General features: G+C 43.7%; 2 protein-coding genes across 4 annotated transcripts in view; both read left to right on the top strand.

Moving 5' to 3' along the window:
* The first annotated feature begins 214 nt into the window (after positions 1-214).
* On the top strand, positions 215-18,204 carry LOC124037513. 3 transcript variants are annotated; one of them, XM_046352290.1, is made up of 5 exons: positions 215-351; positions 522-621; positions 5,151-5,744; positions 17,763-17,840; positions 18,146-18,204. In XM_046352290.1, exons 2-4 carry the CDS (start codon positions 537-539, stop codon positions 17,807-17,809), a joined length of 726 nt encoding a protein of 241 aa, XP_046208246.1. In that variant the 5' UTR covers positions 215-351; positions 522-536; the 3' UTR covers positions 17,810-17,840; positions 18,146-18,204. The 3 variants fall into 3 exon arrangements, 2 of the variants coding, with proteins under 2 accessions (XP_046208246.1, XP_046208247.1); XR_006839201.1 differs by lacking the exons at positions 5,151-5,744; positions 17,763-17,840; positions 18,146-18,204 and adding an exon at positions 1,473-2,038 and having other exon boundaries at positions 316-351; XM_046352291.1 differs by lacking the exons at positions 215-351; positions 522-621; positions 5,151-5,744; positions 17,763-17,840; positions 18,146-18,204 and adding exons at positions 628-1,309; positions 1,473-2,038.
* LOC124037515 (secretory carrier-associated membrane protein 2-like) overlaps positions 14,134-18,356 on the top strand; it is a 54,933-nt gene continuing 50,710 nt past the window's right edge. Inside the window, exons 1-3 of the mRNA XM_046352293.1 lie at positions 14,134-14,276; positions 17,763-17,840; positions 18,146-18,232. Coding sequence (XP_046208249.1) covers positions 14,220-14,276; positions 17,763-17,840; positions 18,146-18,232 — 222 coding nt within the window. The 5' untranslated portion in view covers positions 14,134-14,219. The remainder of the gene's footprint in view (positions 14,277-17,762; positions 17,841-18,145; positions 18,233-18,356) is intronic.

The following is an 18,356-nucleotide window of genomic DNA, read 5'->3' on the forward strand; positions in this document are numbered from 1 at the left end:
TCTTTCTCCCTGCATCCTTGGGAAGGGCCGTAAGGAAGCATTTCACTGTTAGTCCACACCTTTTGTCTACAAAACATGTGACGAATAAAATTGTATTTTTATTTTTACCTTGTTTTTTCAACCCCTTCCAGTTGGTGGCGGCAATACACCTTTTTTGGGGATGTAGTTCGCCATGAAACGCACAAGAAGAAGAAGCGGAAGAAGACGTCGTCACAATAAGAACAATGGTTTGTTATACACATCTTTGACATTGTCGTCTTTCTAGAGTTTCCTCCCTCATTGTTCTAGTGTTTGTGTTGTTGCCCAAGGTTTGGGATTTCCGAAAATAGCTGAATAGCCCCAAATAGAAAAGTAAGAATCCAAGCAAATTAGAGAATTGATTTGGTCTAGTGATATTTGTGGTTTCATTGTCTTGTCTCTAGCGAATTGTTTGCTCTCGTAACTTAATTCACGGCGCATTTATGGTAGATCGTCAGCTTGAGCTCTGCATTTTCACAACATTTTTCTCTTTTGATTTATAGACGTGATGAGAACTAATGGAAAATGAGAACAATCGCCTCGTTGTGGCCACCAGCCCTGGCCGAAGTTTGGTTTTCTTTGACTTGGAGACAACAGGACTTGGTCAGTCACTCGATATTCTTGCTACATTACTGCAGCCTGTCGTGTTGTTGATACATTGTAGCAGTTTGGTTGGGGTCCCTACTTTTGCTCTTGCAACAGTGTATGAAGAACCAACGTTGGCGCGATGTTTATACACTTTCAATCAAAGACAACGTTTGCGTTTTTTCATAATCATTCAATCTAATCATGTAGGGCAGGTGATATTAATTTCCCATAGTAGTGTGATCAGTCTGTCTTGGTTCTGGGGACCAACAACAGACCTGCCAACATGGACGCATTTTGCGTACCAACTACGCAGTTCTCTGTCCATGTACGCATGTACGAGACCCGAGTATTTTCTATATATTTTTAAAAATAGTTTAATTAATAAATACACGGAGTAAATCTAACATCCCGATTCTCGAGCTGCAACACACAGACATGTGCGTAGTTTAGTCAACGGACATGGAGATTAATACATAATTATTCGACGTAGCTCCCCGGTGTCTGCGTAAAGCTATGTCAGACGACGAGAGTGAGGAAACCGGCAGGGCAGTAACTCCGAACCCCCAAAAAAGCAGAATACACGCTCCTCAGAAGTTCCTTCCTCGATACCAGAAGTGGTCATGCTTGACGCAATCTAAGCTATCATATCATGCATTTTATACTTTGTGCAAGTATGATGACATCAGTCATCAAGGAAGCTCAGGTAAGTGCTTACAAATAAGGATGCTAAATGATTTGATCGTAAGTAATATTGCCCATATTACTTAGTGAATTGAATAAATGGATCATATAAAATGAATACAGCCATGGCCATGTTATTTTCCCACTCAATGTATTGTACAATGTGGTTCCTCTTTCACTTTTAGATTGTAGACATCATGTGGATGGGAAAAGGCATCAGAATCTACTGGTAGCTACAGCATCAACATCATGTGGATGGGAAAAGGCATCAGAATCTACTGGTAGCTACAGCATCAACATCATGTGGATGGGAAAAGGCATCAGAAGCTACAGCATCAACATCATGTGGATGGGAAAAGGCATCAGAAGCTACAGCATCAACATCATGTGGATGGGAAAAGGCATCAGAAGCTACTGGCAGCTACAGCATCAACATCATGTGGATGGGAAAAGGCATCAGAAGCTACTGGCAGCTACAGCATCAACATCATGTGGATGGGAAAAGGCATCAGAAGCTACTGGCAGCTACAGCATCAACATCATGTGGATGGGAAAAGGCATCAGAAGCTACTGGCAGCTACAGCATCAACCCCAGCTATAGCAACCTTTTCCCACCAAGCCAGTGATTTTATTTAACCTTTATTTAACTAGGCAAGCCAGTTAAGAACAAATTCTTATTTACAATGATGGTCTATGAACAGTGGGTTAACTGCCTTGTTCAGGGGCAGAACAACAGATTTTTACCTTGTCAGCAAAGGGATTCGATCTAGCAACCTTTCGGTTACTGCCCCAACGCTCTAACCACTAGGCTACCCACCCCATCGAATCATCAAGCTGACAAGGTAAAAGTCTGTCGTTCTGCCTAGTTAAATAAAATACAAATCTGGGCTGAAACTCTCTTTACGGCATATATTGTTGCACACAACCTGCTGTTGTGTGGCAGACCATGCAGGGCCACGTTTTCAGAAGATGTTTCCCAACAGTGACATCACAAAGCAGAATGGCTGTGCCAGGACGAAGACTGCAAACATCAAAACACTGGCCCTTGATAATGAGCAAGGATTCACAGAGGCAATGAAGAGGTGTCCTTTCAGCCTGGCTACCAATGGCAGTACCGACATGGAGCATGTCAAAATGTAACCGATTGTATTACGGCTCTTCAGTGCAAGTATGGGCAAGGAAGTAGTGTTATGTGAATCGAGAGAGAGTCTACAGGAAGAGCTGTAATTGACACTGAAATGAAGAAGAGGAGCATTCCGTGGTGCAATTGTGAGGGTTTTTTTGTGGATAATGCTGCTGTCGTACAAGGTCTGGGAAAAGGGGTGGCAGAATTTGTGAAGACCTGAAATGAGAATGTGTACTTGGTTGGTTGTCCCTGCCATTTGCTACACATAGCTGCAGAGAGGGCGTCGAGGCAGCTCAGTGTTAATACTGAAGACTTTCTCTTAACCATCTTTTACTATCTCGACAAGAGTAGCAAGAGGAAGGCTTCTCTGTTTGACACTGATGTCAGGAAGATTTTGAAGCTGGTATCTACAAGATGGTTGTCCCTTGGCCAGTGTATCAACTGCCTTCTGCAGCAATGGGATCCTCTGTGTTCTTTGCTGATGAGGTATTGGAGAAAGACCACTGTGACCCTGAGCTTCACCACAACAGCCACATCCTCACTTGAGCCCTCTGCTAGGCAGCCCAAGAGTTTTTCCTCCTCCTCCACCACCACATTGCCAATGCCACGGCTCAAGACCCCAGCTGACTCTACGAAGCCCCCAGCTGACTCTACGAAGCCCCCAGCTGACTCTACGAAGCCCCCAGCTGACTCTACGAAGCCCCCAGCTGACTCTACTCCACCTGGCTCCCCCGAGCCCCCACTGGCCACCTGGCTCCCCCGAGCCCCCCACCTGGCTCCCCCGAGCCTCCACCTGGCTCCCCCGAGCCCCCCTCCCCCCCCCTGGCTCCCCCGAGCCCCCTCCCCCGAGGCCCCCACCTGGCTCCCCCGAGGCCCCCACCTGGCTCCCCGAGGCCCCCACCTGGCTCCCCGCTCCCCCGAGGCCCCACCGGGCTCCCCGAGGCCCCCACCGGGCTCCCCCGAGGCCCCCACCGGGCTCCCCCGAGGCCCCCACCGGGCCCCCACCCCCACCGAGCCCCCACCGGGCTCCCCCGAGCCCCCACCGGGCTCCCCCGAGCCCCCACCGGGCTCCCCCGAGCCCCCACCGGGCTCCCCCGAGCCCCCACCGGGCTCCCCTGGAAGCAAAGTCATGCCATCCTCCATCAAATGTGGACCTACTGACAAAACCTTCAACCTGACTCTCAGTATCTGTTCAAGCAAAGGGATATTGGGGACAAAGTGGCAAACCAAAAGGCAGAGAAGAATGAAAAAGGACCAAAAGATCTTACAAGTCCTAAAATCTCTCACAGATCCGGTATCTAAAAATCTATGCATACTTTTTTACAGAGCCATATCAATTATTTTATGTCGGAAATCTGATTCTGCAACGAGAGGAGCCGTGTGTTCAAATTTTACTGTCAATTTTAGAGATGCAACTGCAGAAACTAATGTTGTCCTTCTACAAGCCAGACACTGGCACTACCCTTATGATGGCAGAAACGAGTAGTGGTGTCAAGCCTACACACTACCTGGAGAGACAAAACCAGCTTCCTGACGAGCTGTCCATTGGCCAGAACCTACATAGGAAGCCTTCTAGGCAGATATCAGAAACGTATTTTCTTCTGCAGTAGACTACATGTTGATGAAATGTCCATTTTGTAGATGTGCTCCTCCAGTGGTCGCTGACATTGCCAAGAGGAAGACTGCCACGTTCTCATCCCTCAACCTTTTCATGGCACGTTTTCCCTGCGTTGTTCCTGAGGGAGCCTCTGTTGATCTGGTGGAGGATGAGTTTAGACTCCAACAACCTTTGAGCACGGATCAGTGCTGGAGAGAAATCGGCACAATGAGAAGAGGGGGCCAGCCTGGTCTACTCCCACCTTTCGGCTGTGATGCTGGGGATATTGGTCATATTCCACAGCAATGCAGACTGTGAAGAAGGTTTCAATGATTGCCAGAGGAACTGTTTGTCATAGAGAAGTCTACCCTGATGCTCTGCTGCGTAAGGCTAAATCTGCTAGCTACCAGGCAAATCTGTCTAGGAAATGGAAGATTTGTTCTCACCCACTGTTTCCTGTTGTAGCCTTTTCCTTTTTATTATTGATAGCATGCTGATTTGATACTGATGCTCTGCTCAAACATTTGTTATCATATCAGAGTTTAAAAATAAATATTGTGGCTTAGACATTTTGTACCTAAACAAATAACTTGTTATTATTTGTTTTAATAAAATGAAAAAAACTCCAAGAATAAAGGCCCTTTGTGTGTTCTTTCCAATTACATCATGTTAGTGACATTTTACCGTATGTGTAAATAGAATGCTGTCAAGGTATTCCAACCTTGTATAGACTTGATTTGGTACAATTCTATAATTGCAATCAGACTCACAAACAGCGTGTGTGCGCGGAGGGGGGGGGACGACGACGACACCTATTTCGGCACGTGCTATGCCTGCGAGTTGAATCTCCAATTTGCCGCGCATCAGGTACTCTAAAAAGTTGGACAATGTTGGCAGGTCGGCAACAGGCTTTTGTCTCAGGCAGCCCAGAACTAACACAGATAGAATCAAAGAATATCACTGATTTGAATTCACCTTGAATCAGGTTTGTAGATCTGTAGTGGAAGAAAACCCTTCAACCCCTGTGGGTCTCCAGGACCGGGACCGAAAATCTCTAAACTAATGTTATGTGAACGTCTCAATCATTTTTGTCGTGGTCTTAAACTGATTGAGTGTTTGTATTGCTTGTCATTCCAACAGGTCAGAGCTGTGAAATCGTTCAGCTGGCTGCAGTAAGTGGGGGTCACTCCCTGAACCTCTACACTGTCCCTCGATGTCGGATGCAGCGTGGAGCCGCCAAGGTCACAGGCTTCAGAGTCTGGAGGCACAGGCTCTACCACCATCGCTGTCCTGTCCTGACCAACTCCCTCAAAGAAGTCCTAGTCTCCTTCATAGCCTTCTTGCGCATGCTTGACCGCCCAATTGTCGTTGGTCACAATATCCGTCGCTTCGACTGCCCTGTGCTAGCTAGAGGGCTTGATGAGTTTGACCTTAAAGCAGAGTTCCAGTTCGCAGTTTCTGGTTGCTTGGACACGCTCCCGTTGGCGCGAGAGATTCTGAAGGGACGTGGACTCCAGAGTTTTCGTCAGGAAAACCTTGTTCGGATAGTGGTTGGCATCTCCTACGAGGCGCATGATGCCTTGGAGGATGTGCGGGCACTGCAGAGGCTCTATGGTGCCCTCAGGCCCACGCCAGAGCAGGTCCTCAGGCAGAGCTTCACCCTGGACACCATGGCAGAGCCAGCACCCAAGCAGCCCCCTGCAGCCAAGGCCAAGGGGTCCTGTAGGGCAACAGGTCAGTGGCCCCTGTGGAAGAACAGGAAGTGAAGGTAACAGAGGGACCCAAAGGGGGCACCACAGGCCAGGGTGATAATATAATAATAATATATGCCATTTAGCAGACGCTTTTATCCAAAGCGACTTACAGTCATGTGTGCATACATTCTACGTATGGGTGGTCCCGGGGATCGAACCCACTACCCTGGCGTTACAAGCGCCATGCTCTACCAACTGAGCTACAGAAGGACCATGCAACTCTTATAATGGATAATGGTTGTAAGTGAAACTAAATGGTCATTTTCACATTGTTGTGGAGATTATAAATTACAGACGCTCAGTTAAATAATTTAAGGTTCTGACTTTGTGATGGATTGTAATGCGTTTGTGTAATTGTTTTTAAATTCAATATGTTTTCAGAAAATAAAGCTTTTTTTTTTTTTTTTAAACACTTCAACCAGAGATGGGTTAGTACAGTTACCTGCTACCCTTCCAGGGTAAGTGTTAGCCATAGCATTTACAAAGAGATATCTATCAAACGTCTTAGAATAGGGAGTGCTGATTTTTATGATCAGGTTTTCCTTCTTAAATCCCTATGAATAATATTACATGGAGATGGGACCTGATCCTAGATCAGCACCACTACTCTGAGATGCTCTCCTTTCCAAATTCTACTTTATCAATACAGTTATGGGCTTGTTACATTTGTTGAGGAATAAAAGTACATTCAAAAGGTGTGTAGTAGGCTAGAAATGTATCTTTTTTGAGAAAAGGGGATTGGCAAGATTAGAACCTGTGAACTTCTGGAACCTAATCCCACTGCGTTCACTGTGGCAGTGGGGGGGAAGTGCACCACCCTTGTTATTTTACTTATTTAAAGAGACACTAACATACTCACACAGGAGAGAAGCCATATCACTGCTCCCAGTGTGGGAATAATTACACGTCCTCTGGTGCCTTAAAGAGACACTAACATACTCACACAGGAGAGAAGCCATATCACTGCTCCCATTGTGGGAAGTCCTCTTGTGCCTTAAAGAGACACTAACATACTCACACAGGAGAGAAGCCATATCACTGCTCCCAGTGTGGGAAGAATTTCAGCGTCCAGCATAATTTTAAGAGTCACCAGCTCACTCATACAGGAGAAAAAATTCATTTGATCTACTATTTATTAGGATCCTCAATAAGCTGCTGCTGAGACAAAATCAAATCAAATTTTATTTGTCACATACACATGGTTAGCAGATGTTAATGCGAGTGTAGCGAAATGCTTGTGCTTCTAGTTCCGACAATGCAGTAATAACCAACAAGTAATCTAGCTAACAATTCCAAAACTACTACCTTATAGACACAAGTGTAAGGGGATAAAGAATATGTACATAAAGATATATCAATAGTGGCTACTCTTCCTGGGGTCCAAACAGGAAACACAAAATACATCAATATATACAAAGCACTACATTTACATTACAATTTAATCATTTAGCAGATGCTCCCATCCAGAGAGACTTGCAGCTAGTGCATTCATCTTAAGATGGCCATGCGAGACAACCACATATCACAGTCGTATCCGAACCTTGTATCACATACATAATCCAATGCAAAATACATAAAAATGTCTGTGTGTCTCTTCACAGTCCCTGTAATGCCGTATGGTGTTCTTTTATCCAGTTTTATCTGGTTTTATTGCTAACTTGAGTTACCTGGGTGACAGAGTCATGTAGTCATGGCTATATTTAATACTGTGCGTTTCCCAGCCGCTGTTCTGGACCTGGGTACTGTAAAGAAACCTCAGGTTGCATGTCTTGTGTTGTACAGATGAGTGTCTGAACTGTGTGCCAACTGCTTGAACAGACAGTTCGGTCACATCAACACTTTGCACAAAGACCAATAGTGACGCAGTCAATCTCTCCTTAACATTGAACCAGGAGAGACTGACATGCACGTCACTGACATTCACCCTCTGTGTACATCTAAGTGCCATATGTGCTGCTCTGTTCTGGACCAACTGCAATTTGCCCATGTCTTTCTTTGCCGCACCTGACAAAACTAGGGCCTGTAGGACGTGTCTGGTTGACTGAGAAGTCAAGAAATCAAGGCAACGTCTTATCATGGACAGACCTCTTCCCAATTTAAGAAAGGGAAAGGGGGATACAACCACTGAGTCTATGTTTTGACCATGACAGCATGCTATCTAGGGTTACACCCAGCGGTTTAATCTCCTCAACTTGCTCAATAGCCACATTATTTTATTTTTTAAATGCTTTTAGTTTTTTAGGTATTTAGCACCAGTCTATTGCAGCAGGGTAGCCTAGTGGTTAGAGCGTTGGACTAGTAAACCCCCGAGCTGACAAGGTACAAATCTGTCGTTCTGCCCCTGAACAGGCAGTTAAACCCACTGTTCCTAGGCCGTCATTGAAAATAAGAATTTGTTTTTAACTGACTTGCCTTGTTAAATAAAAAATACAACTGACTCTATGTTAAGGGTGTCAGTTATTTATTTTACTGTTGTAGCCGACGTGTATACTGTTGAGTAATCAGCATGCGTAGACACACAGACTTTATTCAAGGTCATTGGAAGTTTATTAGTAAAAAACAAAAACAATAATGGACCTAGCCAGTTGCCCTGTGGTACACCACACTCAACCGAATTTGCATCAGAGAGTGTTCCTTTCAAGAAAACCCTCTGTGTTCTATTAGATAGGTAACTCTCAATCCTTGATAAGTCAGAGGATGTTAATCCATAACACCTACGTTTGCTATGACCAATGTTTGAACCATTGAGTGTTGCTTCCCTCCAGGCCTGAGGGCACACTCCGTCTTCAAGGCTTTGATTGAAGATGTGACAAATAGGAGTTGCAATGTATTCCGCTACCAACCACAGTAATATACCATCCAGGTTGTCGGTACCAGGTGGCTTGTCCTTATTTAGAGAGAGCAGTATTTTCTTCACCTCTTCCACACAAACTTTGCGGACTTCAAAGCTACAGTGATTGGCTTTCATTATTTGGTTCGTTATGCGTGAATTTAAAAGCTCAGCATTTGTTGTTTGCATGTCATGCCTAAATGTTCTAATCTTGTCAACAAAAAAGTTATTTGTGTTTGGCAAAATCAAAGGCTTTTGTTTTATTAGATTTTTTTATCATGAATGAGCTATCAGCCTCAATACAAAATGGCGCTTAGCTAGCCTTTCTGCCTAGAAATTCATTTAAGTTACTCAAGCTTTTTACTAGTATTCTTTAAGTGATTTATCTTTGTTACATAGTATAGTGTTTGTTTATTTTTCTTTAGTTATGTGAATTTCTCAATTTACTTTGCCAATCTGCTGTGTTGCCAGGCTTATTTGCCATTCCCTTTGCCTCATCCCTCTCAGCCATACCGTTTTTTCAATTCATCATCTATCCGGTGGGATTTGGCAGTTTTAACAGTCAGTTTCATCAGTGGCATGTATTCATTGATGCTAAGTGAAGCCAGGTTTCGCCCAAAACATTTACCAAGAAAATAAAATATATTCATTTATATTTCGTCTCTCTGTGATTCAGATTCTTCCTTCAATTCGGGAAGAGGCTGAATTTATCTCACTGGAGATAGGATCCGAGCGAGCGAAACAGCCATCTGTCTCAGTATGTGTAGCGGATCTATACTGAACAAAAATAGAAACGCAAGAAACGCAACATGTAAAGTGTTGGTCGCATGTTTCATGAGCTAAAATAAAAGATCCAGTAATTTTCCATACTCACAAAAAGCTTATTTCTCTCAAAATTTGGTGCACAATTTTATTTACATCCCTGTTAGTGAACATTTCTCCTTTTTCCAAGATAATCCGTCCACCTGACAGGTGTGACATATCAAGAAGCTGATTAAACAGCGTGATCATTACACAGGTGCACTTTGTGCTGGGGACAATAAAAGGCCACTCTAAAATGTGCAGTTTTGTCATGCAACACAATGTCACAGATGTCTCATATTTTGAGGGAGCATGTAATTGGCATGATGACTGCAGAAATGTCCATCAGAGCTGTTGCCAGATAATTGAATGTTAATTTCTCTACCATAAGCCGACCCCAACATTGTTTTAGAGAATTTGGTAGTACTCCCAACCGGCCTCACAACTGCAGACCACGTGTAACCACCCAGCCCAGGACCTTCACATCCGGCTTCTTCACCTGCAGGATTGTCTGAGACCTGCCACCCGGACAGCTGATTAAACTGTGGGTTTGCACAACCAAATAATTTCCACAACCAAATAATTTCCACACAAACTGTCAGAAATGTCTCAGGGAAGATCATCTACGTGCTGGTTGTCCTCACCAGGGTATTGACCTGACTGCAGTTCAACGTCGTAACCAGTAACCAATAAGTGTGCTCTTCACGGATGAATCCCGGGTTTCAACTGTACCAGGCATATGGCAGGATAGTGTGAATGGCGTTGTGTGGGCGAGCGGTTTGCTGATGTCAAAGTTTTAAACATGGTTGGGTTATGGCATGTACAGGCATATGCTATGGACAACTATAATAAACTATACACAATTCATGGAAGCTGAAAATGTCCCAGTACTTCCATGGCCTACATACTCACAAGACATATCACCCATTGGATGCTCTGGATCAGTGTGTACTACAGCGTGTGCGCGTTCCCACCAACATCGAGCAACTTCGCACAGCCATTGAAGGGGAGTGGGAGAACATTCCACAGACCACAATCAACAGCCTGATCAACTCTATGCAAAGGATTGCGCTGTATGAAGCAAATGGTGATCACACCAGATACTGACTGATTTTCTGATCCACGCCTCTACCTTTTTATTTACCTCTACAGGATTGGTGTCCCTCCTGTGGGACTTTTGAGCTAACGTGCGCTAATTTGATTAGCATGACATTGTAAGTGTAACAGTACAACTTTAGACCGTCCCCTCGCTCATACCCGGGCGCGTACCAGGGACCCTCTGCACACATCAACAACAGTCACCCTAGAAGCATCGTCACCCATCGCTCCACAAAAGCCGTGGCCCTTGCAGAGCAAGGGGAACTACTACTTCAAGGTCTCAGAGCAAGTGACGTCACCAATTGAAACGCTATTTAGCGCGCACCGCTAACTAAGCTAGCCGTTTCACATCCGTTACATAAGGAACAAGAAGAATCCCCCGGACATAGAGATGTCTTATATGGGCAGAAAGTGTCAATTCTTGTTAATCTAATGGCACTGTCCAATTTACAGTAGCTATTACATTGAAATAATACCATGCTATTGTTTGACAGTGCACAGTTATGTACTTGAAAATGTAACTAAAACCAATTAGGAACATTTGGGCAGACTTGATACAACATTTGGAACAGTAATGCAATGGTTCATTGGATCAGTATAAAACATTGCAAATACACTGCTTCCATCTAGTGGCCAAAATCTAAATTGCTCCTAAACTGTAATAATACATTGTGGCCTTTCTCCTGCATTTCTAAGAAGATAAAACAATACTGAATGTGTTACATTACGATACATTACTTTTACATTTCCACAAACTTCAAAGTGTTTGGTTTCAAATGGTAACAAGAATATGCATATCCTTGCTTCCGGTCCAGAGCTACAGTCAGTTAGATTTGGGTATGTCATTTTAGGCAAGATTTTTAAAAAGGGTCCGATCCTTAAGGAGGTATCTGTGACCAACAGATGCATATCTGTATTCCCAGTCATGTGACATCCATAGATTAGGGCCTAATGAATTTATTTCAATTGACTGATTTCCTTATGTGAACTGTAACTCAGTAAAACCGTTGAAATTGTTGCATGACTGTTTGAGCCATACAGTATCCTTTGTGAACTTCAATGGACAGGCCTAGCTTGATCCTAGATCTTTTTGTGCTTTTCTGCTATGGTCGTGTCATGCCAAACATGACATATTTGGCTGCTATACAGCACAAACACATCTGGGACCAGGCTAGTTGGGTTCTAGCTATATGAGGAAGTGTGAAGGTGTCACAAAAATAAAATACTTGTTGTATAATGCTCTCACCATCCTCAGTGACTCTTTTCACCAGCATGTTGAGTTGGTCCACAAACACCTTTCTTCTCACAGTTCATCATGCGGATTAAGCACTTCTTGAGGGCCAGCGAGATGCGGAGCGCCACCCCGATACGGCTCTGCCGTTCCTCCGCCGCCTCCTTTCCGACAAGGGCGTGAAACTCTGGGATAGCTGGGATGGACAGACAGACAGACAGACAGACAATATTAACACACGTTAATGGCCTTTAAAGGATACATGAGTATCATTGATCTCTACTTTATTTATCTTGAAGTGAAGGAAATCACTGAACTGAGAGGTTGAATACATTTTAAAACATGGAATATAAAACAATGATAATGGACAATCTGAAATATATGCTAGATTTCTTATCAGCCAAAATATTTTTTACGCCATAATTACATTAAAAAATAGCAAATGACCATGCTTTGTAATGTTTCCAAAACAAGAAATGTATTAGTAAGAAGTAATGTGTATATTGCTCAATTTCATTTCATTTTTTGTGACCGGAGTCTTTAAACCAAAATATCAGTTGAGATGTCAAAATGTTCAGCTGTGGGAGGTTACCGTGGCAACGGGGCCACTCCAGTTGTGTCGGGTGTGTCTGTGAGATTTGGGATCTGACTGCCAGGGCGTCTCTTCGCTATCAGTTGCAGCAGCAGACTCAAACTAACGTTGGAAAAACAACAGAGCTTGTGAACAAAACCAAATGTAAATAGCCCCAAAAAAACACGCTGACAAAGTCTCACTTTGTCGTCTTTAGAGTAAATAAGACCAACAATGAAACTATCAGCACTTCACTCATTCAGCTCCCCCACCAGGCAGTGTGTTTTCCCGAGGTGAGATATAGGATTCCTATTTCTTTGTGCGATTAGTGGTTAAAAACAAAACAAAACAGCTACTGCTGCATTTCTCTTCTATAAATCGCAAGTTGACATGTACTCATACTTTACTTGTGACTATTTGTGAATGTGATGCTCCGCACTGTAGATCATTGCAAATTGCCCACCCGCCAACGAGTCTGGTGAAATAGACATTCTTACCCGCCAATACCTAAAGCTACCCGCATTTGACGAATGTTCATTTTCATGCATGTCACTCACATTTGAGAAAGCCAATGATCTCTTCCACAGGTCTGAAGCCACAGCGGCCTTCAAATTGAGTAAGTGCGATGGCCATCTCAGACTTGTGGTTGTTGTCAGTGTAATGTTCTGGAAACTGGGCATGGAGCCATCCAGCCAACTCCTGATGTGTGGACCAATGGGGAAAGGAAATAAAATGTGAATATAAAATCTGCCCATTCACCACTGCGTTGGACATTGTGTTTCACACTGGTAAAATGTCACCACTCCCAAACTATTGACCTTTATGACGCTGTAGCTAAATAAATAATGACTTGTGAAAAGGACATGCATTGAAGGAGCTTTATTTGTTTATTTAACCTTTAGTTAAGTAACTAGGCAAGTCAGTTAAGAACAAATTCTTATTTACAATGACGGCCCACTCCGGCCAAACTCTCCCCTAACCCGGACGACACTGGGCCAAATGTGCGCCGCCCTATGGGACTACCGATCAAGGCCGGTTGTATGTAGTGACGCCTCTAGCACTGCGATGCCTTAGACCGCTACGCGGCCAAAGTCCTGAAGGGGACCAATCCGTGAAAACCAATCTGCAGGACAGGAATAATACACTGTCTGGAGAAAACCACTACTTATTGCATATCCTAACTCCACCTTCAGAGTGGGGTCACATCACAGGCATATTTTACACCTTGTCGTCTCGGGGATTCGAACAAGCAACCTTTTGGTTACCAGCAAAACACTCTAACTGCTAGGCTACCTGCCCAACATCAAGAAAAGAGAAAAATAAGAAACCGCAACAATGATCAGGGGAGAGACAAAATGGGATAAATATGTCTCACCTCTTACTTCCTCCATCGCTGGAACGTCAGCGTTCACAGTAGTTCTGACGTTATGATATGCGATGGGCTCATCCTTGTCACTTTCAAACCGCCTTTACGTCTATATTTTCTCTGCTATAGTTTTGTTCAAATGAAAATAGTTTTTTCTTATCAAACTTTGACCTAGTCTACATTAGCTTAGGGAATGTTTCCAAATGATTGTGATTTTAATTATTGGCCTAGCTAGTGCCATTAATACACATTGAATTGTGTCCTCAATTTGGTATTAAAAACATGTCAATTTGTATTAAATAAATCTGAGACGTCTGCGTCCCAAAACATATATTTTTAGTTAAATAAAGGTTCAATAGATGTTTGTTTTTAAATATACAGATGACGCACTGTACTTGACTATCCAAATAACGTAACTGTCATTCTCTTATGTAGCCTACCTCTGCACACTTAAACTCAATTTCAGGAAGTAACCAATGAAAGAAAGAGGAGCTGATCAAGCGATAGGAGGACTATAATTGTTTCTACTTTGAGAAGATATTATAAAACGCTATTAAAATGTCGGATTTTGAAGATAACCCATTTGCAGAATCGTACGACATCAACCCTTTTCAGGTAATACGCTTTTATTATAATATTTTTTTTTACACACGTGTTGATACAAAGTTGGCACTAACTTTTCACCAAGTCTTGCTACAAAGTAACACACATGAAACTTTTTGGGTGTATCTGGGTGTGTAGCGTGATTGACAAGAGTTTAGCCACTCATTTGTCTCCAGTTCAGGTTGGGTTTTCCCCATCTCCCTCAGATACAAGAAGTTGCAAAAGTAACGGTGTACATTTGATAAAGGAAATAGCGTACAAGCTGATAAATAAGACCGTTAGTCTACAGCGCTTTCTCAGCAAAAGAATGCTAAATAGTTACAAAGTAGGCCCTATAGGCTACGTTATGAGCGCACTGTCAGTGAATGCATCTTTTTTCCCCCCATGAACCGACACAATGCGGTTTAGCTTTAGATGTGAACAAACGTCACAGCCTCCAGGATGTCTAGGCTGTAGGCTTTTACCGTTCAGTTGCACCTTTTACAATATCTCCCAATAGAGCTCAGCAAAATGGAATCTCAAAACACCAATTAGGCTACGAAGTCACTTCACTCCAAACACAGAATGTAACGGAAGAAAATCGTAGCCTCTAACCACGTGTCTGATTTATCCGAGGAATGAAACTGTCAAGCAGAGATAGGGGTAAAGCCTGGGGCCACACTGGCCATCTAGGAAGTGTGAGAGAGAGAGAGTCTGGACAAACTCTATTGCACATCAGTGAAGATGGTATACACGGGCGAGACATGAATATCAATTATCAGTGTTATGCTCATGTAACCGATGTGAAATGGCTAGCTAGTTAGCGGTGGTGCACGCTAATAGCGGTGCGATCGGTGACGTAGATAGCCACCCTTGCGCTGTAAGGGCTGCGGCTTCTGTGGCGCGATGGGTAACGATGCTTCCTGGGTGTCAGTTGTTGATGATGATGTGTGCAGAGTCCCTGGTTCGAGCGCGCTTGTAGAACGGACTAAAGTTAAACGCCTGACTCTCACTCAGAATGTATGGCTTCTTGGCAGTTTCAAACTGGGAAATGTTTCGTGTGAATAGTTTAGCGCATACGGACGTATTGACTAGCGACACAGCTCTATTAAATACGCTGTGAAATGGTCCTATTTCAGCATCCTAGTATGAAACAATACTTTACCAATTTTCAGTACTTTTCAGTACCTAATTCAACATCTAGGCTAAACAAATGTTTCAATGAAAACTTACAGGACTGTTTGCTACTTGTACAGTGAAAAGGTATTGTTACTGCTGTAACACATCTGGATAGGCCTATCTATAGGCCTGGCCTGTATGAGATACAGGGCCTTTGGAAAGTATTCAGACCCCTTGACATTTTCCACATTTTGTTATGTTACAGCCTTATTCTAAAATGGGTTAAACATTTTTTAAACATTTCCCCCCTCATCAATCTACACACCCCTCATCAATCTACACACAATACCCCATAATAGCAAAGCAAAAACAGGTGTAGACATTTTTGCTAATTTATTCAAAATAAAAAAACAGAAATACCTTCTTTACATAAATATTCAGATCCTCAAAATTGAGCTCGGATGCATCCTATTTCCATTGGTCATTCTTGAGATGTTTCTACAACTTGATTAGAGTCCACCTGTGGTAAATTCAATTGATTGGACATGATTTGGAAAGGCACACACCTGTCTATATTAGGTCCCACACTTGAAAGTGCATATCAGAGCAAAAACCAAGCCATGAGGTCGACCAAATTGTCTGTAGAGCTCCGAGACAGGATTGTGTCGAGGCACAGATCTGGTGAAGGATACCAAAAAAAATCTGCAGCATCGAAGGTCCCCAAGAACACAGTCGCCTCCATCATTCTTCAATGGAAGAAGTTTGGAAGGAAGAGTCTCGGTCTTCCTTGAGCTGGCCGCCCGGCCAAACTGAGCAATCGGGAGAGAAGGGCCTTGGTCAGGGAGGTGACCAAGAAGCCAATGGCTACTATGACAGAGCTCCAGAATTCCTCTGGAGATTGGAGAACCTTCCAGAAGGACAAGCTTCTCTGCAGCACTCCACCAATCAGGCCTTTATGATAGTGGCCAGACGGAGGCCACTCCTCAGTACAGTCCTCAGTACAGTCCTCAGTACCGTCCTCAGTACCGTCCTCAGTACCGTCCTCAGTACAGTCCTCAGTACAGTCCTCAGTACAGTGCCACTGACACGGCCCGCAACTAAAACATGCGGACTGGGTTGACATATCAAGTCAAACTGGACTCTGGGTGGACATATCAAGTCAAACTGGACTCTGGGTTGACATATCAAGACAAACTGGACTCTGGGTTGACATATCAAGTCAAACTGGACTCTGGGTTGACATATCAAGTCAAACTGGACTCTGGGTTGACATATCAAATCAAACTGGACTCTGTGGTCCTTCTGTAGCTCAGTTGGTAGAGCATGGCGCTTGTAACGCCAGGGTAGTGGGTTCAACCACTGAATGTATGCACACATGACTGTAAGTCGCTTTGGATAAAAGCGTCTGCTAAATGGCATATTATTATTATTTATTATTATATCAAGTCAAACTGGACTCTGGGTTGACATATCAAGACAAACTGGACTCTGGGTTGACACATCAAGACAAACTGGACTCTGGGTTGACATATCAAGTCAAACTGGACTCTGGGTTGACATATCAAGTCAAACTGGACTCTGGGTTGACATATCAAGACAAACTGGTCTCTGGGTTGACATATCAAGACAAACTGGTCTCTGGGTTGACATATCAAGACAAACTGGACTCTGGGTTGACATATCAAGACAAACTGGTCTCTGGGTTGACATATCAAGACAAACTGGACTCTGGGTTGACATATCAAGTCAAACTGGACTCTGGGTTGACATATCAAGACAAACTGGACTCTGGGTTGACACATCAAGACAAACTGGACTCTGGGTTGACATATCAAGTCAAACTGGACTCTGGGTTGACATATCAAGTCAAACTGGACTCTGGGTTGACATATCAAGACAAACTGGTCTCTGGGTTGACATATCAAGACAAACTGGTCTCTGGGTTGACATATCAAGACAAACTGGACTCTGGGTTGACATATCAAGACAAACTGGTCTCTGGGTTGACATATCAAGTCAAACTGGTCTCTGGGTTGACATATCAAGTCAAACTGGTCTCTGGGTTGACATATCAAGTCAAACTGGTCTCTGGGTTGAGTGCGGTGGTCCGCGACTGACGTTCCATACACTTTTTTTTTACTTCAGGAAAATAAGCTTCTTCTTGAGCTATTCGGCCCCCTGAAATATCACAATAATTCATAAGCAATCTCTTTTATATGAGTTCTGTTATTGACGGCTACGAACGTCACATGTGAAGGCCGCCATTGTTGCATCACACCCTCTTTCTGCAATGGATTGATAGGCCTATTAAATGAGACTATAATTACGTTGAACGTAATGCTAATGAGAATGAGCTGATTGTTGCCTATACTGAAGAGGAAATGTGACGTTTTGTTTCAGGATCCCTCGGTTACACAAGTGACCAACTCGGACGTAGACCACATTGATCAATTTAACCCTTTCCCAGACCATCAGACGGTAAGATCACTTGCTGTTACCCCTGCATGCACACACACACACACACACACACACACACACACACACACACACACACACACACACACACACACACACACACACACACACACACACACACACACACACACACACACACACACACACACACACACACACACACACACACACACACACACACACGCACTTATCAAAACTAGAGTAACTGACATTGAATAGACTGATGCCCCTTTAATCACAGATTACTGTATTGTGTGTGTTTTTTGCCCCGCTTTTTCTCAGTCTGCCATGTGTATTTCCTGTTTCAGGTTAGCCTATCAGGGCTCACCATTCCGGCCTCCAGGATCCCTTCCCAGCCTGCCGTGCTGCAGCCGTCAACAGAGCCCGGGCCACAGGTCAGTGATAACGCTGGATGATGCTGGTCACTAGTTTAGAATGGAGCCATAAGCCATCAATGTCTTCACATAAGAATGAAAATATGGACTTTTTCCTTTTCCATATTTGACTGTCTACTTGTCC

This window comes from Oncorhynchus gorbuscha, linkage group LG06 (genome assembly GCF_021184085.1).
Source record: "Oncorhynchus gorbuscha isolate QuinsamMale2020 ecotype Even-year linkage group LG06, OgorEven_v1.0, whole genome shotgun sequence".
NCBI classification, from domain to species: Eukaryota; Metazoa; Chordata; class Actinopteri; order Salmoniformes; family Salmonidae; genus Oncorhynchus; species Oncorhynchus gorbuscha.